Source organism: Penaeus vannamei, chromosome 26, assembly GCF_042767895.1.
Source record: "Penaeus vannamei isolate JL-2024 chromosome 26, ASM4276789v1, whole genome shotgun sequence".
NCBI classification, from domain to species: Eukaryota; Metazoa; Arthropoda; class Malacostraca; order Decapoda; family Penaeidae; genus Penaeus; species Penaeus vannamei.
In genome coordinates, this window is record NC_091574.1 from 27,423,100 (window position 1) to 27,448,099 (window position 25,000).

General features: G+C 50.1%; 1 protein-coding gene across 1 annotated transcript in view; it reads left to right on the forward strand.

The window, feature by feature from the left end:
* The window catches only part of LOC138866655 (glutamate receptor-like), a 30,092-nt gene that overhangs the window by 2,452 nt on the left and 2,640 nt on the right, over positions 1 to 25,000 (forward strand). The window contains exons 4-9 of the mRNA XM_070139828.1: positions 1 to 68; positions 2,933 to 3,133; positions 4,159 to 4,317; positions 5,429 to 5,517; positions 5,880 to 5,956; positions 6,495 to 6,715. The exon at positions 1 to 68 is cut by the window's left edge and continues 484 nt beyond it. Coding sequence (XP_069995929.1) covers positions 1 to 68; positions 2,933 to 3,133; positions 4,159 to 4,317; positions 5,429 to 5,517; positions 5,880 to 5,956; positions 6,495 to 6,715 — 815 coding nt within the window. The remainder of the gene's footprint in view (positions 69 to 2,932; positions 3,134 to 4,158; positions 4,318 to 5,428; positions 5,518 to 5,879; positions 5,957 to 6,494; positions 6,716 to 25,000) is intronic.

The following is a 25,000-nucleotide window of genomic DNA, read 5'->3' on the forward strand; positions in this document are numbered from 1 at the left end:
ATCCTCCCCTTCAGTTCAAGCCCCCGGAGCACTTCCACGGGAGGAACATGACCCTGACGACCGTGCATGTAAGATATGTAGATAGATAGATAGATAGAAGGATGGATGGATGGATGGATAGGTAGATAGATTGATGGATGGATAGATAGATAGGTAGATAGATAGATGGGTAGAAAGATAAATGGATGGATGAAAAGATAGGTAGATAGATAGATAGATCGATAGATAGATAGGTAGATAGATAGATAGATGGATAGTCTGATGGACAGACAGATAGACAAAAATATAGGTAGACAGATAAATAGATAGACTGGAAGATAAGTAGATAGATAAATAAATAAATTGAAAACGAGATAGATAGACAGATAGACTGAAATACAGATAGATAGATCGACATAGATAGATAGATAAACATGTTAACAAGTATAGAGATAGACATATAGATAGCTAGACAGATATTTGAAACATTCTTATTGCCAAAATTGAATATACAAACAGTAATGGAACATATCGTACATTTTTTAAGCAGAACTTTTCAGGCAAGAGATGTAAACACTATGAACATATACTATTTACAAGAGGACAAATACAAGAATACACACTCACACACATATACACACGTAAACACACCCACACACACACGTAAACACACCCACACACACGTAAACACACAAACACACACACACACACATACACACATACGCGCGTAAACACCCACACACATATACACACCCACACACACACACACACACATACACACATACGCGCGTAAACACCCACACACATATACACACGCACACACACGTAAACACACACACACACACACACACACGTAAACACACCCACACACACGTAAACACAAACACACCCACACACGCACACACATACAAACGCACATACACATACACACATACAAGAAAAAATGTACAAGGTGTGAACCTATGACGAGGACAGGTACTCTATTAAATGAACTGGTTGTGAATGGCATGTTTGTATGAATTATTAATCGAAGTATAAGTCTAATACGGCAGTCCATCCATAACCCATCGAGTTAGGTCAATTAGGGCCCGCAGCGAAGGTGGCCACACCCTTGTACATAGCCTTAGCCAAACACCTTAAAAAGAGAGAGAAAGAAGGAAAATTACACCTTAAAAAGAGAGAGAAGGGAAATTACACCTTAAAAGAGAAAAAAAGGGAAATTACAACTTTAAATAGAGAGAAAAAAGGAAAATTATAACTTATAGAGAGAGAGAGAAGTGAAATTACACCTTAACTGAGAGAGAGAAAGAAGGAAAATTACACCTTAAAAATAGAGAGAAAAAGGAAAATTATACCTTAAAAAGAGAGAAAAAAGGGAAATTACACCTTAAAAAAGAAAAAAATGAAAAATTACACCTTAAAGAGAGAAAGAAAAAGGAAAATTACACCTTAAAAATAGAAAGAAAAGGGAAAATCACACCTTAAAAAGAGAGAGAGAAGGGAAATCACATCGTAAAAAGAGAGGAAAAAGGTAAATTACACCTTAAAAAGAGAGAAAAAGGGAAAAGAACATCTCACTTCAGACGACAACGCGGATTCGATATTCAATATTGCCAAGTACCTAAAAACTCTCACATATCCGAGATCACGACGTCATCACAGGTACGGGACCATCCATAAAAAATGTTGGACTTTGGAATTGCCAATTTTGATACTCGTTTAAGAGGCGTTTCTTTAATTTCTTTATCATTGGTATTGCATGTGGGTGTGATGAATGACTCACTCTGGGTCTCGACGTGAGCGTAGCGCAAGAACCCCCCCCCCCCCAATGATAATAATAATAATAATTATAATAATAATAATGATAATAATAATAATAATAATAATAATAATAATAATAATAATAATAATAATAATAATGATAATAATAATAGGTAGAAGGAGAACAACAAGAAGAAAAAAATAGGTAGGAGGAGAAGAACAGATGGAGAATAAGCCGGAGGAGAAGAAGAAAAAGAAAAAAATAGGTAGAAGGAGAATAAGCCCAAGAGGAAGAAACAAAAAAACAAACAAACAAAATAAAAAAGGTAGAAGGAGAAGAACTGAAGGAGAATAAGCCGAAGAAAAAGAAGAAAGAAAGAAACAAACAAAAGACATGTAGAAGGAGAAGAAAAGAAGGACAACAAGCCGAAGAAGAAGAAGAAGAAGAAGAAACAGGTTTTCGACTCTCGCTGTATTTACATACGTGAGTTCCGAATCTGTGGAGGATTGGAGTCCCCAGTGCAAAGACGTATGTATACATTGATAAAAAAAAAGCAATAGATGGATAGACAGGCAATTAAGTAGGGAGAGATAGATAGATTGACAGATAAATAAATGGACGGAGAGAGAGAGAGAGAGAGAGTAGGAATAGGAATAACACTGACCAAATTTTTAAATATGAATAAAAAACAGTTTAAGATAATGCAAAAAGAAGAAAAAAAAAAACTCATATAAACAAACCGATTTAGAAAATACGATTTCAAAAGATCGAACCCATAACACACCCTTCTTCTCCCCCTCCCCTTCCCTTCCACCTTCTCCTCCACCCTACTGCTTCTTAACCCACCCCAACCCCCTCCCGCTCCTTCTCCTCCCCAACCCCCACCCCCTCCTTCCCCTTCCCTTCCTCCTCCTTCACCCTCCCCAACCCCTTCCCACTCCCTCCCCTCCCTCTCCCTCTCCTACCCCCTCCTGCCCCTCCCCATCTCACACCCTCCCTCTTCTCCCCTTCCCTTCCACCTTCACCCCACCCTCTCCCTCTCCCACCCCACAAAATCCTTCCTCCCCACCTCCCTTCCCTTCACCCACCTCCTTCCCGTTCCTCCTCCTTCACCCACCTCACCTCTCCCATCCCCTCCCACCCCACACCCTCCCCACCCCTCCCTCCCACCTCCTCCTTCTCCTCCTCCAGAAACCACGCGTTTTCGAAGTCGAAGCTCCGGACGGCGCCCTGAGAACCACCCTGCAGGAGGTCGACGGCTACGTGGCGGAGGTCGTGAGAATCCTGCAGAAGCGGCTCAATTTCTCCGCCGTTCTCACCACCACCAACACGTTCGGAAGCCTGCAGGAGAACGGCTCTTGGAACGGCATGATGAGCTATCTGTGGGAGGCGGTTAGTTCGAGAGGAATCTGTTTTTTTTTTTTCTTCTTTTTTTTTTTTCTTTTTTTTAGCTCTTTCTCTGTCTAATTATTTTTCTCTCGAACGCGATGTCTCTATTATATTATGTTTTTTTTTCCATTTGTGTCTCTCTTTCTCTCTGTCTCTCTGTCTCTGCCTGTCACTCTCTTTCTCTCTGTCTGTCTGTCTGTCTGTCTGTCTCTCTCTCTTTCTCTTTGTCTCTCTGTCTCTGTCTCTGTCTCTCTCTTTCTCTCTGTCTGTCTGTCTCTCTCTCCCTCTCTCTTTATCTCCCTATCTCTCTCTCTCTCTCTCTCTCTCTCTCTCTCTCTCTCTCTCTCTCTCTCTCTCTCTCTCTCTCTCTCTCTCTCTCTATCTATCTATCTATCTCTCTCTCCTTTTATCTTTCCGAAATATATTTTTCGTCACCTTTTAAAGTTGCAAACGTAAATGTACAGGTTATTTCCCTCATTAGTCTACATCCCTACTCACAGTTCTCTTCTTAGAAAGCACTAGATACTTTCTTCCCCTCTCCCCTGCTTCTTCCCTTATCCCCTTCCCATCCCCCTATTCTCCCCTCTTCCCTATTTCTTCCTTCTCCCCTTCCCCTATTACACCCTTATCCTCGCCCCCTATTTCTTCGCTCTCCCTATTTCTCCCCTCTCCTCTCCCCCTATTTTTCCCCTCTCCCAATCCCCCTATTTCTCCCCTCTCCCCACCCCCCTATTTCTCCCCTTCCTTCTCACCTTCACTCCTCCCCTCCCCCTATTTCTCCCCTCTCCCCATTCCCCTTATTTCTCCCCTCCCCCCTATTTCTTCCCTCTCCCTCCCTACTATTTCTCCCCTCCACCCCATATTTCTCCCCTTCCCTCTCACTCCCCACTCCTCCCCTTCCCCCTCACCCCCACTACTCCCCTCCCCCTCTCCTCCCCTCACCCCCACTCCTCCTCTCCCCATCCCCCCAATTTCTTCCCTTCCCTCTCACACCTCCAACTTCTCCCCTCTCCCCCTCCCCATCACAGGAAGCCGACCTCTCCCCTCTGGACTTCTCCCCCTCGTGGGACAGAGCTCAGGCAGTGGACTTCAGCGAGTGGTTCAGCACCGATGACGTCATCGTGATTTCGAAGGCCCCCCAACCCCTCGTGAAGCCCTTCTTGGTGTTCGAGGTCTTTACGGCGTGGGTTAGTGGCTTGGGTTGTTTGTTGTGGTTGTTATTGTTGTTGTTGTTATTATTGTTATTGTTGTTGTTATTTTTTTTTCTTTTGGTATTGTATTTACAGGTGTTTGTTGAATGTCACTTGTCATATTATTTTTTTAGATCTATAAACCGCTGATGAATGTTTTTTTTTTCCTATTTCCTATATTTTCCTATTTCCATTTCTTATTTTTTCCTATTCCTATTTCCTATTTTTTCTATTTCTATTTGTATATAATGAACGGCGTTTTCTACTTCGCAATGGTTAATGGTTGAAAAAAATAAGTGCTAGATATTGAAGTCATGATAAAACACTTAAAATATTTTGGTGAAAAGGGCAAGAATGTTAATAATAATTAGGGTTAATTTTCTTAATGATTTAGTCGGAGTTGCTAATTAGGATTAAGAATCTATGGGTAAGTTGGCCATATCGCTGAGACAAGTTGATTCCCTAACTGCCCTGGAGCCATTAATAGATCAAAGATTAAATTACGGGATTCATCACCTGTGCGATTCATCATAGAGAACAGGTGTGCAAGGTTGTCTATCTTGTGAAATTTGTAGACCCAAATATTTCGAAAATGTGTTTTTTTTTTTTTTTTTTTTTTTTTTTTTTTGCGAAGGTCTACGGTCGTTGAGGTCTCTTCATTGATTTTTATTTCCCTTTTCCTTGTGAGGAGTTATCGGTGTTTGCTTCTTCTCATCCCTGAAATCTTTAGCGGAGATGAATATCTTAAGTTAACTCTTTACTATTAAGATTTTTTTTTTGTCATCCCGTCATATTTATTTTTCTTATTCATATTTATTCATCCATTTATTTGTCTCGTTTCATTCTTATACATTTTTAAAATTAGCACCACATTTGCTGATGGAGGTATGAAAGAAAGTAAATAACAATCAACAAATCAGCATTCAAGAGCAGAGAAAAAAAAATAAAAATGAAATAAGAATGAATGAAAAAAAAGAAAAAATACATCAAATCAACACAAAAACAGAAGGGGAAAAAAATTGAGATCTCAACAGAACACGAAATGACCCCCCCTCCCCCCCTCCCCCACCAGGTAACCCGATCCCCTCCTTAATTAATGTGTCGCCAGGTGTGGTTCGCCGTCGTGGCTTCGGCGGTGACGTCGGGGCTCCTGCTGTGGGGCGTCGACTGCCTCGTGAAGCGTGCTGTGGCGCCCAAGTGAGTCTGGGAGGGCAGTGCTGGCAGGATTTTTTGGTCTGTGGGTTTATCTGTTTTCTTTTTCTTTTTTATTTTGTTTTGTTTTAAGTGTTTTCATTTAGTATATGTGTATATGCTGTTTTCGTACATATATAAACGCACGCACAGAGTATATATATATATTGTTTTCATACATATATAAACACAGACACACGCAGTATATAAATATTGTTTTCATACATATATAAAAACACACACACATACACACACACACAAGCAAAACACACGACAGAAGCATCCCTTACTAATATGATAATCACTCTTTTAATAATATCTGATACGACTGGACATCACATACTACCGGAAACAAAATCGTCTTTCAGAATGATTGCAAAGGAAACGGCGTCCGTATCCGTTGGCGAAATGGTGGCTTCGGCGCTCAAACTGTTCGTGTTGCAAGGTTAGAGATAAAACGTGTCTAATACATATTATTTGTTATTATAATCACTGTCGGTAATCTTGTATTCTTACACACACATGTTCACGCATTCAAATGCACACACACACACGCACACACAAACACACACGGAGAAAGAGAGAGAGAGAGAAAAAGAGAAAGGGAGAGAGAGAGAAAAAGAGAAAGAGAAAGAGAGAAAGAAAGAGTTATAGAAAGATACAAAGATACAAAGACCAAAAAAAAAATAAAGAGAAAGCTAATAATAATAATAATAACAATAATAATAATAATAATAATAATAATAATAATAATAATAATAATAAAACATCCATTACCCTCCCTTTACCCCCTTAACCCCCTCCAACCCCCCCTCCCTTTACCCCCTTAACCCCCTCCAACCCCCCCTCCCTTTACCCCCTTAACCCCCTCCAACCCCCCCTCCCTTTACCCCCTTAACCCCCTCCAACCCCCCCCTCCCTCCTCCTCCTCCTTCCTCCCCCCCTCCACCTCCCTCCTCCCCCCTCCTCCCCCCCACCACCAGGCAACCAAAAATGGGGCTCCACCTTACCTGGCCGCGCCCTCGCCTCCTGCCTGTTCCTGGTGGCCATTTCGGTGGTGGCTCTCTACCAGGGTTACATCATCGCCTTCCTTGCCGTCCCGAGAAAGGCGGCGCCCATCAACTCTGCTTTCGACCTCATGGCACGCCTCCCCCAAGTGAAGCCCGTGGTGCGCAAGAACACGGTGTACTATCACTTCGTTGTGGTGAGGGGCGTGGGGGTTCGGTTTTGTTGTTGTTGTTTATTTTGTTTTGTTTTCTTCTTGTTATTGTTGTTATTATTTATTTTGTTTTGTTGTTGTTGTTATTTATTATTTTGTTTTCTTGTTGTTATTTATTATTTTGTTTTCTTGTTGTTATTAATCATTATCCTGTTTTTGCTGTTGTTATTGTTGTTATTAATCATTATCTTGTTTTCTTGTTGTTATTGTTGTTATTAATCATTATCTTGTTTGTTGTTATAGTTGTTGTTATTAATCATTATCTTGTTTTTTGTTGTTATTATTTTTTTGTGGTTATTATTCATTATCTTGCTTTTTTGTTGTTATTATTAATTATCTTCATTGGTATCGTCATCATCAAATACTCGTTTGTCTAATTCAGGCGATGTTCACTTAGGCCAGCTTTTGATATATAGTTATTAATAATCTTTTATTATTTGTCTATTTTTTTATTCTTGCAAACAAGTCAGGAGCCAAATTCGGTACTTTATACTATCATTGTTATTATAATTGTCGTTTTAGTATCAATTTTATTTTTATTATTATCATTATTATCATTATTACATAGGACCATTTAATCATTAATATATTCAACATCTTATATCTTGATTATTTGAAAAAAAATGGATTCTCCCTCCCCATCCCATATATCCTACCTTTGAAACACAAAAACATTTTCTAATTCTATGCTCAAACTTTCGCTTCGACAGGAAAGATGATGAAACAGAAAACGCAAATTACATGAGACTTTTAAGGGGGATATTTCGTGAGCATTCTCGCTGGGTTATCAGTTTCATTGCGTAATATCAGGACACTTGCCAACTGTCATGTTCTGGCATGGTAGGAGGTCTCTTGTCATAGAGGAAGGGAGGGAGGGGGAGAAGGAGAGGAGGAGGGAGGGAAGGAGGGAAAGGGGGAGGGGTAGGGAGGGAGAAGGAGAGTGGGAGAGAGGGAGGGAGGGAAGGAGAGGGAAACAGGGAGAGAGGGGGAGGGAAGACGGCAGGGAGAGAAGGAGTAGGAGGGTGGGAGTGAGGGAGAGGGGGAGGGAGGGTGGGAGTGAGTGAATGAGTGAGGGAGTGAGAGAAGGAGGAAGAGAAGGAGGGAAAGAGAGACAGACAGACAGACAGACAAAGACAGAGATACAGAGCGACAAAGACAAAAAGGAGACAAAGACATTGAGGAAAAGAGAAAGAGAGAGAAAAAATATATATATTTCCCAGCCAACCAAACGCCTCAAAACACCTTAACCTCAACCCTCCTTCTCTCTCCTTTTCCCCCAGAACTTCGAGACTTTTTCCCCCATCGCAGCCAACCTCAACCCTCCTTCTCTCTCCTTTTCCCCCAGAACTTCGAGACTTTTCCCCCATCGCAGCCAACCTCAACCCTCCTTCTGTCTCCTTTTTCCCCCCCATAACTTCGAGACTTTTCCCCCATCGCAGCCAACCTCAACCCTCCTTCTCTCTCCTTTTCCCCCAGAACTTCGAGACTTTTCCCCCATCGCAGCCAACCTCAACCCTCTTTCTCTCTCCTTTTCCCCCAGACCTTCCAGACTTTTCCCCCCTCGCCGCCAACCTCCCCCCTCCTTCTCTCTCCTTTTCCCCCAGCACTTCGAGACTTTTCCCCCATCGCAGCCAACCTCAACCCTCTTTCTCTCTCCTTTTCCCCCAGTACTTCGAGACTTTTCCCCCATCGCAGCCAACCTCAACCCTCCTTCTCTCTCCTTTTCCCCCAGAACTTCGAGACTTTTCCCCCATCGCAGCCAACCTCAACCCTCCTTCTCTCTCCTTTTCCCCCAGAACTTCGATAATTTCCCCCCCATCGCAGCCAACCTCAACCCTCCTTCTCTCTCCTTTTCCCCCAGAACTTCGATAATTTCCCCCCCATCGCAGCCAACCTCAACCCTCCTTCTCTCTCCTTTTCCCCCAGAACTTCGATAATTTCCCCCCCAACGCAGCCAACCTCAACCCTCTTTCTCTCTCCTTTTCCCCCAGAACTTCGAGACTTTTCCCCCCATCGCAGCCAACCTCAACCCTCCTTCTCTCTCCTTTTTCCCCAGAACTTCGAGACTTTTCCCCCATCGCAGCCAACCTCAACCCTCCTTCTCTCTCCTTTTTCCCCAGAACTTCGAGACTTTTCCCCCCATCGCAGCCAACCTCAACCCTCCTTCTCTCTCCTTTTCCCCCAGAACTTACTTCGAGACTTTTCCCCCCATCGCAGCCAACCTCAACCCTCCTTCTCTCTCCTTTTCCCCCATAACTTCGATAATTTCCCCCCCATCGCAGCCAACCTCAACCCTCCTTCTCTCTCCTTTTCCCCCAGAACTTAGAGACTTTTTCCCCCATCGCAGCCAACCTCAACCCTCCTCCTCTCTCCTTTTCCCCCAGAACTTCGATAATTTCCCCCCCATCGCAGCCAACCTCAACCCTCCTTCTCTCTCCTTTTCCCCCAGAACTTACTTCGAGACTTTTTCCCCCATCGCAGCCAACCTCAACCCTCCTTCTTTCTCCTTTTCCCCCCCATAACTTCGATAATTTCCCCCCCATCGCAGCCAACCTCAACCCTCATTCTCTCTCCTTTTCCCCCCCATAACTTCGATAATTTCCCCCCCATCGCAGCCAACCTCAACCCTCCTTCTCTCTCCTTTTCCCCCAGAACTTCGATAATTTTCCCCCCATCGCAGCCGACCTCAACCCTTCTCTCTCCTTTTCCCCCAGAACTTCGATAATTTCCCCCCCATCGCAGCCAACCTCAACCCTCCTTCTCTCTCCTTTTCCCCCAGAACTTCGATAATTTCCCCCCCATCGCAGCCAACCTCAACCCTCCTTCTCTCTCCTTTTCCCCCAGAACTTCGATAATTTCCCCCCCATCGCAGCCAACCTCAACCCTCCTTCTCTCTCCTTTTCCCCCAGAACTTCGAGACTTTTCCCCCATCGCAGCCAACCTCAACCCTCTCTCTCTCTCCTTTTCCCCCAGAACTTCGAGACTTTTTCCCCCATCGCAGCCAACCTCAACCCTCCTTCTCTCTCCTTTTCCCCCAGAACTTCGAGACTTTTCCCCCACCGCAGCCAACCTCAACCCTCCTTCTCTCTCCTTTTCCCCCAGAACTTCGAGACTTTTCCCCCACCGCAGCCAACCTCAACCCTCCTTCTCTCTCCTTTTCCCCCAGAACTTCGAGACTTTTCCCCCATCGCAGCCAACCTCAACCCTCTCTCTCTCTCCTTTTCCCCCAGAACTTCGAGACTTTTTCCCCCATCGCAGCCAACCTCAACCCTCCTTCTCTCTCCTTTTCCCCCAGAACTTCGAGACTTTTCCCCCACCGCAGCCAACCTCAACCCTCCTTCTCTCTCCTTTTCCCCCAGAACTTCGAGACTTTTTCCCCCATCGCAGCCAACCTCAACCCTCCTCCTCTCTCCTTTTCCCCCAGAACTTCGAGACTTTTTCCCCCATCGCAGCCAACCTCAACCCTCCTTCTCTCTCCTTTTCCCCCAGAACTTAGAGACTTTTTCCCCCATCGCAGCCAACCTCAACCCTCCTCCTCTCTCCTTTCCCCTCAGAACTTCGAGAATTTTTCCCCCATCGCAGCCAACCTCAACCCTCCTCCTCTCTCCTTTTCCCCCAGAACTTCGAGACTTTTTCCCCATCGCAGCCAACCTCAACCCTCCTTCTCTCTCCTTTTCCCCCAGAACTTCGAGAATTTTTCCCCCATCGCAGCCAACCTCAACCCTCCTCCTCTCTCCTTTTCCCCCAGAACTTAGAGACTTTTTCCCCCATCGCAGCCAACCTCAACCCTCCTCCTCTCTCCTTTCCCCTCAGAACTTCGAGAATTTTTCCCCCATCGCAGCCAACCTCAACCCTCCCTCTCTCTCCTTTTCCCCCAGAACTTCGAGACTTTTCCCCCCTCCCAACCAACCCCAACCCTCCTTCTCTCTCCTTTTCCCCCAGAACTTCGAGACTTTTTCCCCCATCGCAGCCAACCTCAACCCTCCTTCTCTCTCCTTTTCCCCCAGAACTTCGAGACTTTTCCCCCATCGCAGCCAACCTCAACCCATCTCTCTCCTTTTCCCCCAGAACTTCCAGACTTTTTCCCCCATCGCAGCCACCCTCAACCCTCCTTCTCTCTCCTTTTCCTCCCAGAACTTCGAGACTTTTTCCCCCATCGCAGCCAACCTCAACCCATCTCTCTCCTTTTCCTCCCAGAACTTCGAGACTTTTCCCCCATCGCGGCCGACCTCAACCCTCTCTCTCTCTCTCTCCTTTTTCCCCTAGAACTTCGAGACTTTCTCCCCCATCTCAGACAACCTCAACCCTCCTCATTCCTTTTTCCCCTAGATCCTCGAGAATTTTCCCCCCATCGCAGCCAACCTCAACCCTCCTTCTCTCTCCTTTTTCCCCCAGAACTTCGAGACTTTTCCCCCCTATCGCAGCCAACCTCAATCCTCCTTCTTTCTCCTTTTCCCCCCAGAACTTCGATAATTCCCCCCCATCGCAGCCAACCTCAACCCTCCTTCTCTCTCCTTTTCCCCCCAGAACTTCGAGACTTTTTCCCCCATCGCAGCCATCCTCAACCCTCCTTCTCTCTCTTTTTTTCTCATAGAACTTCGAGACCTTTTTCCCCCATCTCAGCCAACCTCAATCCTCCTTCTCTCTCCTTTTTCCCCAGAACTTCGAGACTTTTCCCCCATCGCAGCCAACCTCAACCCTCCTTCTCTCTCCTTTCCCCCCAGAACTTCGAGACTTTTCCCCCATCGCAGCCAACCTCAATCCTCCTTCTCTCTGCTTTCCCCCCAGAACTTCGAGACTTTTCCCCCATCGCAGCCAACCTCAACCCTCCTTCTCTCTCCTTTTCCCCCAGAACTTCGAGACTTTTCCCCCATCGCAGCCAACCTCAACCCTCTTTCTCTCTCCTTTTCCCCCAGAACTTCGAGACTTTTCCCCCATCGCAGCCAACCTCAACCCTCCTTCTCTCTCCTTTTCCCCCAGAACTTCGAGACTTTTCCCCCATCGCACCCAACCTCAACCCTCCTTCCCTCTCCTTTTCCCCCAGAACTTCGAGACTTTTTCCCCCATCGCAGCCAACCTCAACCCTCTTTCTCTCTCCTTTTCTCCCATAACTTCGAGACTTTTCCCCCATCGCAGCCAACCTCAACCCTCCTTCTCTCTCCTTTTCCCCCAGAACTTCGAGACTTTTCCCCCATCGCAGCCAACCTCAACCCTCCTTCTCTCTCCTTTTCCCCCAGAACTTCGAGACTTTTCCCCCATCGCAGCCAACCTCAACCCTCCTCCTCTCTCCTTTTCCCCCAGAACTTCGAGACTTTTCCCCCATCGCAGCCAACCTCAACCCTCCTTCTCTCTCCTTTTCCCCCAGAACTTCGAGACTTTTTCCCCCATCGCAGCCAACCTCAACCCTCCTTCTCTCTCCTTTTCTCCCAGAACTTCGAGACTTTTCCCCCATCGCAGCCAACCTCAACCCTCCTTCTCTCTCCTTTTCCCCCAGAACTTCGAGACTTTTCCCCCATCGCAGCCAACCTCAACCCTCCTTCTCTCTCCTTTTCTCCCAGAACTTCGAGACTTTTCCCCCATCGCAGCCAACCTCAACCCTCTTTCTCTCTCCTTTTTCCCCCAGAATTTCGATAATTTCCCCCCCATCGCAGCCAACCTCAACCCTCCTTCTCTCTCCTTTTCCCCCAGAACTTCGAGACTTTTCCCCCATCGCAGCCAACCTCAACCCTCCTTCTCTCTCCTTTTCCCCCAGAACTTCGAGACTTTTCCCCCATCGCAGCCAACCTCAACCCTCCTTCTCTCTCCTTTTCCCCCAGAACTTCGAGACTTTTCCCCCATCGCGGCCAACCTCAACCCTCCTTCTCTCTCCTTTTCCCCCAGAACTTCGAGACTTTTCCCCCATCGCAGCCAACCTCAACCCTCCTTCTCTCTCCTTTTCCCCCAGAACTTCGAGACTTTTCCCCCATCGCAGCCAACCTCAACCCTCCTTCTCTCTCCTTTTCTCCCATAACTTCGAGACTTTTCCCCCATCGCAGCCAACCTCAACCCTCCTTCTCTCTCCTTTTCTCCCAGAACTTCGAGACTTTTCCCCCATCGCAGCCAACCTCAACCCTCCTTCTCTCTCCTTTTCCCCCAGAACTTCGAGACTTTTCCCCCATCGCAGCCAACCTCAACCCTCCTTCTCTCTCCTTTTCTCCCAGAACTTCGAGACTTTTCCCCCATCGCAGCCAACCTCAACCCTCCTTCTCTCTCCTTTTCTCCCATAACTTCGAGACTTTTCCCCCATCGCAGCCAACCTCAACCCTCCTTCTCTCTCCTTTTCCCCCAGAACTTCGAGACTTTTCCCCCATCGCAGCCAACCTCAACCCTCCTTCTTTCTCCTTTTCCCCCAGAACTTCGAGCCTTTTCCCCCATCGCAGCCCACCTCCCCCCCCCTTCTTTCTCCTTTTCCCCCAGAACTTCGAGACTTTTCCCCCATCGCAGCCAACCTCAACCCTCCTTCTTTCTCCTTTTCCCCCCAGAACTTCGAGACTTTTCCCCCATCGCAGCCAACCTCAACCCTCCTTCTCTCTCCTTTTCTCCCAGAACTTCGAGACTTTTCCCCCATCGCAGCCAACCTCAACCCTCTTTCTCTCTCCTTTTTCCCCCAGAATTTCGATAATTTCCCCCCCATCGCAGCCAACCTCAACCCTCCTTCTCTCTCCTTTTCCCCCAGAACTTCGAGACTTTTCCCCCATCGCAGCCAACCTCAACCCTCTTTCTCTCTCCTTTTCCCCCAGAACTTCGAGACTTTTCCCCCATCGCAGCCAACCTCAACCCTCCTTCTTTCTCCTTTTCCCCCCCATAACTTCGATAATTCCCCCCCCCCCCCCCCCATCGCAGCCGACCTAAACCCTCCTCCTCTCTCCTTTTCCCCCAGAATTTCGATAATTTCCCCCCCATCGCAGCCAACCTCAACCCTCCTTCTCTCTCCTTTTCCCCCAGAATTTCGATAATTTCCCCCCCATCGCAGCCAACCTCAACCCTCCTTCTCTCTCCTTTTCCCCCCAGAATTTCGAGACTTTTTCCCCCATCGCGGCCAACCTCAACCCTCCTTCTCTCTCCTTTTCCCCCAGAACTTCGAGACTTTTCCCCCATCGCAGCCAACCTCAACCCTCTTTCTCTCTCCTTTTCCCCCAGAACTTCGAGACTTTTCCCCCATCGCAGCCAACCTCAACCCTCCTTCTTTCTCCTTTTTCCTCCCATAACTTCGATAATTCCCCCCCCCCCCCCATCGCAGCCGACCTAAACCCTCCTCCTCTCTCCTTTTCCCCCAGAATTTCGATAATTTCCCCCCCATCGCAGCCAACCTCAACCCTCCTTCTCTCTCCTTTTCCCCCAGAATTTCGATAATTTCCCCCCCATCGCAGCCAACCTCAACCCTCCTTCTCTCTCCTTTTCCCCCCAGAATTTCGAGACTTTTTCCCCCATCGCGGCCAACCTCAACCCTCCTTCTCTCTCCTTTTCCCCCAGAACTTCGAGACTTTTCCCCCATCGCAGCCAACCTCAATCCTCCTTCTCTCTCCTTTCCCCCCAGAACTTCGATAATTTCCCCCCCATCGCAGCCAACCTCAACCCTCCTTCTCTCTCCTTTTCCCCCAGAACTTCGAGACTTTTCCCCCATCGCAGCCAACCTCAACCCTCCTTCTCTCTCCTTTTCCCCCCAGAACTTCGAGACTTTTCCCCCATCGCGGCCAACCTCAACCCTCTTTCTCTCTCCTTTTCCCCCATAACTTCGATAATTTCCCCCCCCCCATCGCAGCCAACCTCAACCCTCCTTCTCTCTCCTTTTCCCCCCAGAACTTCGAGACTTTTCCCCCATCGCAGCCAACCTCAACCTTCCTTCTCTCTCCTTTTCCCCCAGAACTTCGATAATTCCCCCCCCCCCCATCGCAGCCAACCTCAACCCTCCTTCTCTCTCCTTTTCCCCCCAGAACTTCGAGACTTTTCCCCCATCGCAGCCAACCTCAACCTTCCTTCTCTCTCCTTTTCCCCCAGAACTTCGATAATTCCCCCCCCCCCCCCCCCATCGCAGCCAACCTCAACCCTCCTTCTCTCTCCTTTTCCCCCCAGAACTTCGAGACTTTTCCCCCATCGCAGCCAACCTCAACCCTCCTCCTCTCTCCTTTTCCCCCCAGAACTTCGAGACTTTTCCCCCATCGCAGCCAATCTCAACCCTCTTTCTCTCTCCTTTTCCCCCAGAACTTCGATAATTTCCCCTCCATCGCAGCCAACCTCAACCCTCTTTCTCTCTCCTTTTCCCCCCAGAACTTCGAGACTTTTCCCCCATCGCAGCCAACCTCAACCCTCCTTCTCTCTCCTTTTCCCCCAGAACTTCGAGACTTTTCCCCCATCGCAGCCAACCTCAACCCATCCCTCTCCTTTTCCCCCTGAACTTCGAGACTTTTCCCCCATCGCAGCCAACCTCAACCCATCCCTCTCCTTTTCCCCCCAGAACTTCGAGACTTTTCCCCCCATCGCAGCCAACCTCAACCCTCCTTCTCTCTCCTTTTCCCCCAGAACTTCGAGACTTTTCCCCCATCGCAGCCAACCTCAACCCTCCTTCTCTCTCCTTTTCCCCCAGAACTTCGAGACTTTTCCCCCATCGCAGCCAACCTCAACCCTCCTCCTCTCTCCTTTTCCCCCCAGAACTTCGAGACTTTTCCCCCATCGCAGCCAACCTCAACCCTCTTTCTCTCTCCTTTTCCCCCAGAACTTCGATAATTTCCCCTCCATCGCAGCCAACCTCAACCCTCTTTCTCTCTCCTTTTCCCCCCAGAACTTCGAGACTTTTCCCCCATCGCAGCCAACCTCAACCCTCCTTCTCTCTCCTTTTCCCCCAGAACTTCGAGACTTTTCCCCCATCGCAGCCAACCTCAACCCATCCCTCTCCTTTTCCCCCTGAACTTCGAGACTTTTCCCCCATCGCAGCCAACCTCAACCCATCCCTCTCCTTTTCCCCCCAGAACTTCGAGACTTTTCCCCCCATCGCAGCCAACCTCAACCCTCCTTCTCTCTCCTTTTCCCCCAGAACTTCGAGACTTTTCCCCCATCGCAGCCAACCTCAACCCTCCTTCTCTCTCCTTTTCCCCCAGAACTTCGAGACTTTTCCCCCATCGCCGCCAACCTCAACCCTCCTTCTCTCTCCTTTTCCCCCAGAACTTCGAGACTTTTCCCCCATCGCAGCCGACCTCAACCCTCCTTCTCTCTCCTTTTCCCCCAGAACTTCGAGACTTTTCCCCCATCGCAGCCAACCTCAACCCTCCTTCTCTCTCCTTTACCCCCAGAACTTCGAGACTTTTCCCCCATCGCAGCCAACCTCAACCCTCCTTCTCTCTCCTTTTCCCCCAGAACTTTGAGACTTTTCCCCCATCGCAGCCAACCTCAACCCTCCTTCTCTCCCCTTTACCCCCCCAGAACTTCGAGACTTTTCCCCCCATCGCAGCCAACCTCAACCCTCCTTCTCTCTCCTTTTTCCCCAGAACTTCGAGACTTTTTCCCCCACCGCAGCCAACCTCAACCCTCCTTCTCTTTCCTTTTTCCCCCAGAACTTCGAGACTTTTTCCCCCACCGCAGCCAACCTCAACCCTCCTTCTCTTTCCTTTTCCCCCCAGCCCTTCGAGACTTTTTCCCCCATCGCGGCCAACCTCAACCCTCCTTCTCTCTCCTTTTCCCCCCAGAACTTCGAGACTTTTTCCCCCATCGCAGCCAACCTCAACCCTCCTTCTCTCTCCTTTTCCCCCCAGAACTTCGAGACTTTTTCCCCCACCGAAGCCAACCTCAACCCTCCTTCTCTCTCCTTTTCCCCCAGAACTTCGAGACTTTTCCCCCATCGCAGCCAACCTCAACCCTCCTTCTCTCTCCTTTTCCCCCAGAACTTCGATAATTTCCCCCCCATCGCAGCCAACCACAACCCTCCTTCTCTCTCCTTTTCCCCCAGAACTTCGAGACTTTTCCCCCATCGCAGCCAACCTCAACCCATCCCTCTCCTTTTCCCCCCAGAACTTCGATAATTTCCCCCCCATCGCAGCCAACCACAACCCTCCTTCTCTCTGCTTTTCCCCCAGAACTTCGAGACTTTTTCCCCCATCGCAGCCAACCTCAACCCTCCTTCTCTCTCCTTTTCCCCCAGAACTTCGAGACTTTTCCCCCATCGCAGCCAACCTCAACCCATCCCTCTCCTTTTCCCCTCAGAACTTCGAGACTTTTCCCCCATCGCAGCCAACCTCAACCCTCCTTCTCTCTCCTTTTCCCCCAGAACTTCGAGACTTTTCCCCCATCGCAGCCAACCTCAATCCTCCTTCTGTCTCCTTTTTCCCCCCCATAACTTCGAGACTTTTCCCCCATCGCAGCCAACCTCAACCCTCCTCCTCTCTCCTTTTCCCCCCAGAACTTCGAGACTTTTCCCCCATCGCAGCCAACCTCAACCCTCCTTCTCTCTCCTTTTCCCCCAGAACTTCGAGACTTTTCCCCCATCGCAGCCAACCTCAACCCTCCTTCTCTCTCCTTTTCCCCCAGAACTTCGAGACTTTTCCCCCATCGCAGCCAACCTCAATCCTCCTTCTGTCTCCTTTTTCCCCCCCATAACTTCGAGACTTTTCCCCCATCGCAGCCAACCTCAACCCTCCTCCTCTCTCCTTTTCCCCCCAGAACTTCGAGACTTTTTCCCCATCGCAGCCAACCTCAACCCTCCTTCTCTCTCCTTTTCCCCCAGAACTTCGAGACTTTTCCCCCATCGCAGCCAACCTCAACCCTCCTTCTCTCTCCTTTTCCCCCAGAACTTCGAGACTTTTCCCCCATCGCAGCCAACCTCAACCCTCCTTCTCTCTCCTTTTCCCCCCAGAACTTCGAGACTTTTCCCCCATCGCAGCCATCCTCAACCCTCCTTCTCTCTGCTTTTCCCCCCAGAACTTCGAGACTTTTCCCCCATCGCAGCCGACCTCAACCCTCCTTCTCTCTCCTTTTCCCCCAGAACTTCGAGACATTTTCCCCCAACGCAGCCAACCTCAACCCTCCTTCTTTCTCCTTTTCCCCCAGAACTTCGAGACATTTTCCCCCAACGCAGCCGACCTCAACCCTTCTCTCTCCTTTTCCCCCCAGAACTTCGAGACTTTTCCCCCATCGCAGCCAACCTCAACCCTCTTTCTCTCTCCTTTTCCCCCAGAACTTCGAGACTTTTTCCCCCATCGCGGCCAACCTCAACCCTCCTTCTCTCTCCTTTTCCCCCAGAACTTCGAGACTTTTTCCCCCATCGCAGCCGACCTCAACCCTCTTTCTCTCTCCTTTTCCCCCAGAACTTCGAGACATTTTCCCCCAACGCAGCCGACCTCAACCCTCTTTCTCTCTCCTTTTCCCCCAGAACTTCGAGACTTTTTCCCCCATCGCGGCCAACCTCAACCCTCTTTCTCTCTCCTTTTCCCCCAGAACTTCGAGACTTTTCCCCCCAACGCAGCCAACCTCAACCCTCTTTCTCTCTCCTTTTCCCCCAGAACTTCGAGACTTTTTCCCCCATCGCGGCCAACCTCAACCCTCTTTCTCTCTCCTTTTCCCCCAGAACTTCGAGACTTTTCCCCCCATCGCGGCCAACCTCAACCCTCTTTCTCTCTCCTTTTCCCCCAGAACTTCGAGACTTTTCCCCCATCGCAGCCAACCTCAACCCATCCCTCTCCTTTTCCCCCAGAACTTCGAGACTTTTCCCCCCAACGCAGCCAACCTCAACCCTCTTTCTCTCTCCTTTTCCCCCAGAACTTCGAGACTTTTCCCCCATCGCAGCCAACCTCAACCCATCCCTCTCCTTTTCCCCCAGAACTTCGAGACTTTTTCCCCCATCGCGGCCAACCTCAACCCTCTTTCTCTCTCCTTTTCCCCCAGAACTTCGAGACTTTTCCCCCCATCGCAGCCAACCTCAACCCATCCCTCTCCTTTTCCCCCAGAACTTCGAGACTTTTCCCCCCAACGCAGCCAACCTCAACCCTCTTTCTCTCTCCTTTTCCCCCAGAACTTCGAGACTTTTCCCCCATCGCAGCCAACCTCAACCCTCCTTCTCTCTCCTTTTCCCCCAGAACTTCGAGACTTTTCCCCCATCGCAGCCAACCTCAACCCATCCCTCTCCTTTTCCCCCAGAACTTCGAGACTTTTCCCCCCAACGCAGCCAACCTCAACCCTCTTTCTCTCTCCTTTTCCCCCAGAACTTCGAGACTTTTCCCCCATCGCAGCCAACCTCAACCCATCCCTCTCCTTTTCCCCCAGAACTTCGAGACTTTTTCCCCCATCGCGGCCAACCTCAACCCTCTTTCTCTCTCCTTTTCCCCCAGAACTTCGAGACTTTTCCCCCCATCGCAGCCAACCTCAACCCATCCCTCTCCTTTTCCCCCAGAACTTCGAGACTTTTTCCCCCATCGCGGCCAACCTCAACCCTCTTTCTCTCTCCTTTTCCCCCAGAACTTCGAGACTTTTCCCCCCATCGCAGCCAACCTCAACCCATCCCTCTCCTTTTCCCCCAGAACTTCGAGACTTTTCCCCCCAACGCAGCCAACCTCAACCCTCTTTCTCTCTCCTTTTCCCCCAGAACTTCGAGACTTTTCCCCCATCGCAGCCAACCTCAACCCTCCTTCTCTCTCCTTTTCCCCCAGAACTTCGAGACTTTTCCCCCATCGCAGCCAACCTCAACCCATCCCTCTCCTTTTCCCCCAGAACTTCGAGACTTTTCCCCCCAACGCAGCCAACCTCAACCCTCTTTCTCTCTCCTTTTCCCCCAGAACTTCGAGACTTTTCCCCCATCGCAGCCAACCTCAACCCATCCCTCTCCTTTTCCCCCAGAACTTCGAGACTTTTTCCCCCATCGCGGCCAACCTCAACCCTCTTTCTCTCTCCTTTTCCCCCAGAACTTCCAGACTTTTCCCCCCCTCGCAGCCAACCTCAACCCATCCCTCTCCTTTTCCCCCAGAACTTCGAGACTTTTTCCCCCATCGCGGCCAACCTCAACCCTCTTTCTCTCTCCTTTTCCCCCAGAACTTCGAGACTTTTCCCCCCATCGCAGCCAACCTCAACCCATCCCTCTCCTTTTCCCCCAGAACTTCGAGACTTTTCCCCCATCGCAGCCAACCTCAACCCTCCTTCTCTCTCCTTTTCCCCCAGAACTTCGAGACATTTTCCCCCATCGCAGCCGACCTCAACCCTCCTTCTCTCTCCTTTTCCCCCAGAACTTCGAGACTTTTCCCCCATCGCAGCCGACCTCAACCCTCCTTCTCTCTCCTTTTCCCCCCCAACTTCGAGACTTTTCCCCCATCGCAGCCAACCTCAACCCATCCCTCTCCTTTTCCCCCAGAACTTCGAGACTTTTCCCCCCAACGCAGCCAACCTCAACCCTCTTTCTCTCTCCTTTTCCCCCAGAACTTCGAGACTTTTCCCCCATCGCAGCCAACCTCAACCCTCCTTCTCTCTCCTTTTCCCCCAGAACTTCGAGACTTTTCCCCCATCGCAGCCAACCTCAACCCTCCTTCTCTCTCCTTTTCCCCCAGAACTTCGAGACTTTTCCCCCATCGCAGCCAACCTCAACCCATCCCTCTCCTTTTCCCCCAGAACTTCGAGACTTTTCCCCCATCGCAGCCAACCTCAACCCTCCTTCTCTCTCCTTTTCCCCCAGAACTTCGAGACTTTTCCCCCATCGCAGCCAACCTCAACCCATCCCTCTCCTTTTCCCCCAGAACTTCGAGACTTTTCCCCCATCGCAGCCAACTTCAACCCTCCTTCTCTCTCCTTTTCCCCCAGAACTTCGAGACTTTTCCCCCCATCGCAGCCAACCTCAACCCATCCCTCTCCTTTTCCCCCAGAACTTCGAGACTTTTCCCCCATCGCAGCCAACCTCAACCCTCCTTCTCTCTCCTTTTCCCCCAGAACTTCGAGACTTTTCCCCCATCGCAGCCAACCTCAACCCTCCTTCTCTCTCCTTTTCCCCCAGAACTTCGAGACTTTTCCCCCATCGCAGCCAACCTCAACCCTCCTTCTCTCTCCTTTTCCCCCAGAACTTCGAGACTTTTCCCCCATCGCAGCCAACCTCAACCCATCCCTCTCCTTTTCCCCCAGAACTTCGAGACTTTTCCCCCCTCGCAGCCAACCTCAACCCTCCTTCTCTCTCCTTTTCCCCCAGAACTTAGAGACTTTTCCCCCATCGCAGCCAACCTCAACCCATCCCTCTCCTTTTCCCCCAGAACTTCGAGACTTTTCCCCCCAACGCAGCCAACCTCAACCCTCTTTCTCTCTCCTTTTCCCCCAGAACTTCGAGACTTTTCCCCCATCGCAGCCAACCTCAACCCATCCCTCTCCTTTTCCCCCAGAACTTCGAGACTTTTCCCCCCAACGCAGCCAACCTCAACCCTCTTTCTCTCTCCTTTTCCCCCAGAACTTCGAGACTTTTCCCCCATCGCAGCCCACCTCAACCCTCCTTCTCTCTCCTTTTCCCCCAGAACTTCGAGACTTTTCCCCCATCGCAGCCAACCTCAACCCTCCTTCTCTCTCCTTTTCCCCCAGAACTTCGAGACTTTTCCCCCATCGCAGCCAACCTCAACCCATCCCTCTCCTTTTCCCCCAGAACTTCGAGACTTTTCCCCCATCGCAGCCAACCTCAACCCTCCTTCTCTCTCCTTTTCCCCCAGAACTTCGAGACTTTTCCCCCATCGCAGCCAACCTCAACCCATCCCTCTCCTTTTCCCCCAGAACTTCGAGACTTTTCCCCCATCGCAGCCAACCTCAACCCTCCTTCTCTCTCCTTTTCCCCCAGAACTTCGAGACTTTTCCCCCCATCGCAGCCAACCTCAACCCATCCCTCTCCTTTTCCCCCAGAACTTCGAGACTTTTCCCCCATCGCAGCCAACCTCAACCCTCCTTCTCTCTCCTTTTCCCCCAGAACTTCGAGACTTTTCCCCCATCGCAGCCAACCTCAACCCTCCTTCTCTCTCCTTTTCCCCCAGAACTTCGAGACTTTTCCCCCATCGCAGCCAACCTCAACCCTCCTTCTCTCTCCTTTTCCCCCAGAACTTCGAGACTTTTCCCCCATCGCAGCCAACCTCAACCCATCCCTCTCCTTTTCCCCCAGAACTTCGAGACTTTTCCCCCATCGCAGCCAACCTCAACCCTCCTTCTCTCTCCTTTTCCCCCAGAACTTCGAGACTTTTCCCCCATCGCAGCCAACCTCAACCCATCCCTCTCCTTTTCCCCCAGAACTTCGAGACTTTTCCCCCATCGCAGCCAACCTCAACCCTCTTTCTCTCTCCTTTTCCCCCAGAACTTCGAGACTTTTCCCCCATCGCAGCCAACCTCAACCCTCTTTCTCTCTCCTTTTCCCCCAGAACTTCGAGACTTTTCCCCCATCGCAGCCAACCTCAACCCTCCTTCTCTCTCCTTTTCCCCCAGAACTTCGAGACTTTTCCCCCATCGCAGCCAACCTCAACCCATCCCTCTCCTTTTCCCCCCAGAACTTGGAGACTTTTCCCCCATGGCAGCCAACCTCAACCCTCCTTCTCTCTCCTTTCCCCCCCAGAACTTCGAGACTTTTTCCCCCATCGCAGCCAACCTCAACCCTCCTCCTCTCTCCTTTTTCCCCCAGAACTTCGAGACTTTTCCCCCATCGCAGCCAACCTCAACCCATCCCTCTCCTTTTCCCCCAGAACTTCGAGACTTTTCCCCCATCGCAGCCAACCTCAACCCTCTTTCTCTCTCCTTTTCCCCCAGAACTTCGAGACTTTTCCCCCATCGCAGCCAACCTCAACCCATCCCTCTCCTTTTCCCCCAGAACTTCGAGACTTTTCCCCCCAACGCAGCCAACCTCAACCCTCTTTCTCTCTCCTTTTCCCCCAGAACTTCGAGACTTTTCCCCCATCGCAGCCAACCTCAACCCTCCTTCTCTCTCCTTTTCCCCCAGAACTTCGAGACTTTTCCCCCATCGCAGCCAACCTCAACCCTCCTTCTCTCTCCTTTTCCCCCAGAACTTCGAGACTTTTCCCCCATCGCAGCCAACCTCAACCCTCCTTCTTTCTCCCTTTTCCCCCAGAACCAGAATTTTTCCCCCATCGCAGCCATCCTCAACCCTCATTCTCTCTCTTTTTTTCTCATAGAACTTCGAGATTTTTCCCCCATCGCAGCCATCCTCAACCCTCATTCTCTCTCTTTTTTTCTCATAGAACTTCGAGACTTTTCCCCCAACGCAGCCAACCTCAACCCTCTTTCTCTCTCCTTTTCCCCCAGAACTTCGAGACTTTTCCCCCATCGCAGCCAACCTCAACCCTCCTTCTCTCTCCTTTTCCCCCAGAACTTCGAGACTTTTCCCCCATCGCAGCCAACCTCAACCCTCCTTCTCTCTCCTTTTCCCCCCGAACTCCGAGACTTTTCCCCCCAACGCAGCCAACCTCAACCCCCAGAACTTCCAGACTTTTCCCCCATCGCAGCCAACCTCAACCCTCCTTCTCTCTCCTTTTTCCCCAGAACTTCGAGACTTTTTCCCCCACCGCAGCCAACCTCAACCCTCCTTCTCTCTCCTTTTTCCCCCAGAACTTCGAGACTTTTTCCCCCACCCCAGCCAACCTCAACCCTCCTTCTCTCTCCTTTTCCCCCAGAACTTCGAGACTTTTTCCCCCATCGCAGCCAACCTCAACCCTCCTTCTCTCTCCTTTTCCCCCAGAACTTCGAGACTTTTCCCCCATCGCAGCCAACCTCAACCCTCCTTCTCTCTCCTTTCCCCCCAGAACTTCGAGACTTTTTCCCCCAACGCAGCCAACCTCAACCCTCCTTCTCTCTCCTTTTCCCCCAGAACTTCGAGACTTTTCCCCCATCGCAGCCAACCTCAACCCATCCCTCTCCTTTTCCCCCAGAACTTCGAGACTTTTCCCCCATCGCAGCCAACCTCAACCCTTCTCTCTCCTTTTTCCCCCAGAACTTCGAGACTTTTCCCCCATCTCAGCCAACCTCAACCCTCCTTCTCTCTCCTTTTCCCCCAGAACTTCGAGACTTTTCCCCCATCGCAGCCAACCTCAACCCTCCTTCTCTCTCCTTTTCCCCCAGAACTTCGAGACTTTTCCCCCATCGCGGCTAACCTCAACCCCCCTTCTCTCTCCTTTTCCCCCAGAATTTCGATAGTTTCCCCCCCATCGCAGCCGACCTCAACCCTCCTTCTTTCTCCTTTTTTCCCCCAGAACTTCGATAATTTCCCCCCCGTCGCAGCCAACCTCAACCCTCTTTCTCTCTCCTTTTCCCCCAGAACTTCGATAATTTCCCCCCCATCGCAGCCAACCTCAACCCTCCTTCTCTCTCCTTTTCCCCCAGAACTTCGAGACTTTTCCCCCATCGCAGCCAACCTCAACCCTCCTCCTCTCTCCTTTTCCCCCAGAACTTCGAGACTTTTCCCCCATCGCAGCCAACCTCAACCCTCCTTCTCTCTCCTTTTCCCTCAGAACTTCGAGACTTTTCCCCCATCGCAGCCAACCTCAACCCTTCTCTCTCCTTTTTCCCCCAGAACTTCGAGACTTTTCCCCCATCTCAGCCAACCTCAACCCTCCTTCTCTCTCCTTTCCCCCCAGAACTTCGAGACATTTTCCCCCAACGCAGCCGACCTCAACCCTCTTTCTCTCTCCTTTTCCCCCAGAACTTCGAGACATTTTCCCCCATCGCAGCCGACCTCAACCCTCCTTCTCTCTCCTTTTCCCCCCAGAACTTCGAGACTTTTTCCCCCATCGCGGCCAACCTCAACCCTCCTTCTCTCTCCTTTTCCCCCAGAACTTCGATAATTTCCCCCCCATCGCAGCCAACCTCAACCCTCCTTCTCTCTCCTTTTCCCCCAGAACTTCGAGACATTTCCCCCCAACGCAGCCGACCTCAACCCTCCTTCTCTCTCCTTTTCCCCCAGAACTTCGAGACTTTTCCCCCATCGCAGCCAACCTCAACCCTCCTTCTCTCTCCTTTTTCCCCAGAACTTCGAGACTTTTCCCCCATCGCAGCCAACCTCAACCCATCTCTCTCCTTTTCCCCCCAGAACTTCGAGACTTTTTCCCCCACCGAAGCCAACCTCAACCCTCCTTCTCTCTCCTTTTTCCCCCAGAACTTCGAGACTTTTCCCCCATCGCAGCCAACCTCAACCCTCCTTCTCTCTGCTTTTCCCCCAGAACTTCGATAATTTCCCCCCCATCGCAGCCAACCTCAACCCTCTTTCTCTCTCCTTTTCCCCCAGAACTTCGAGACTTT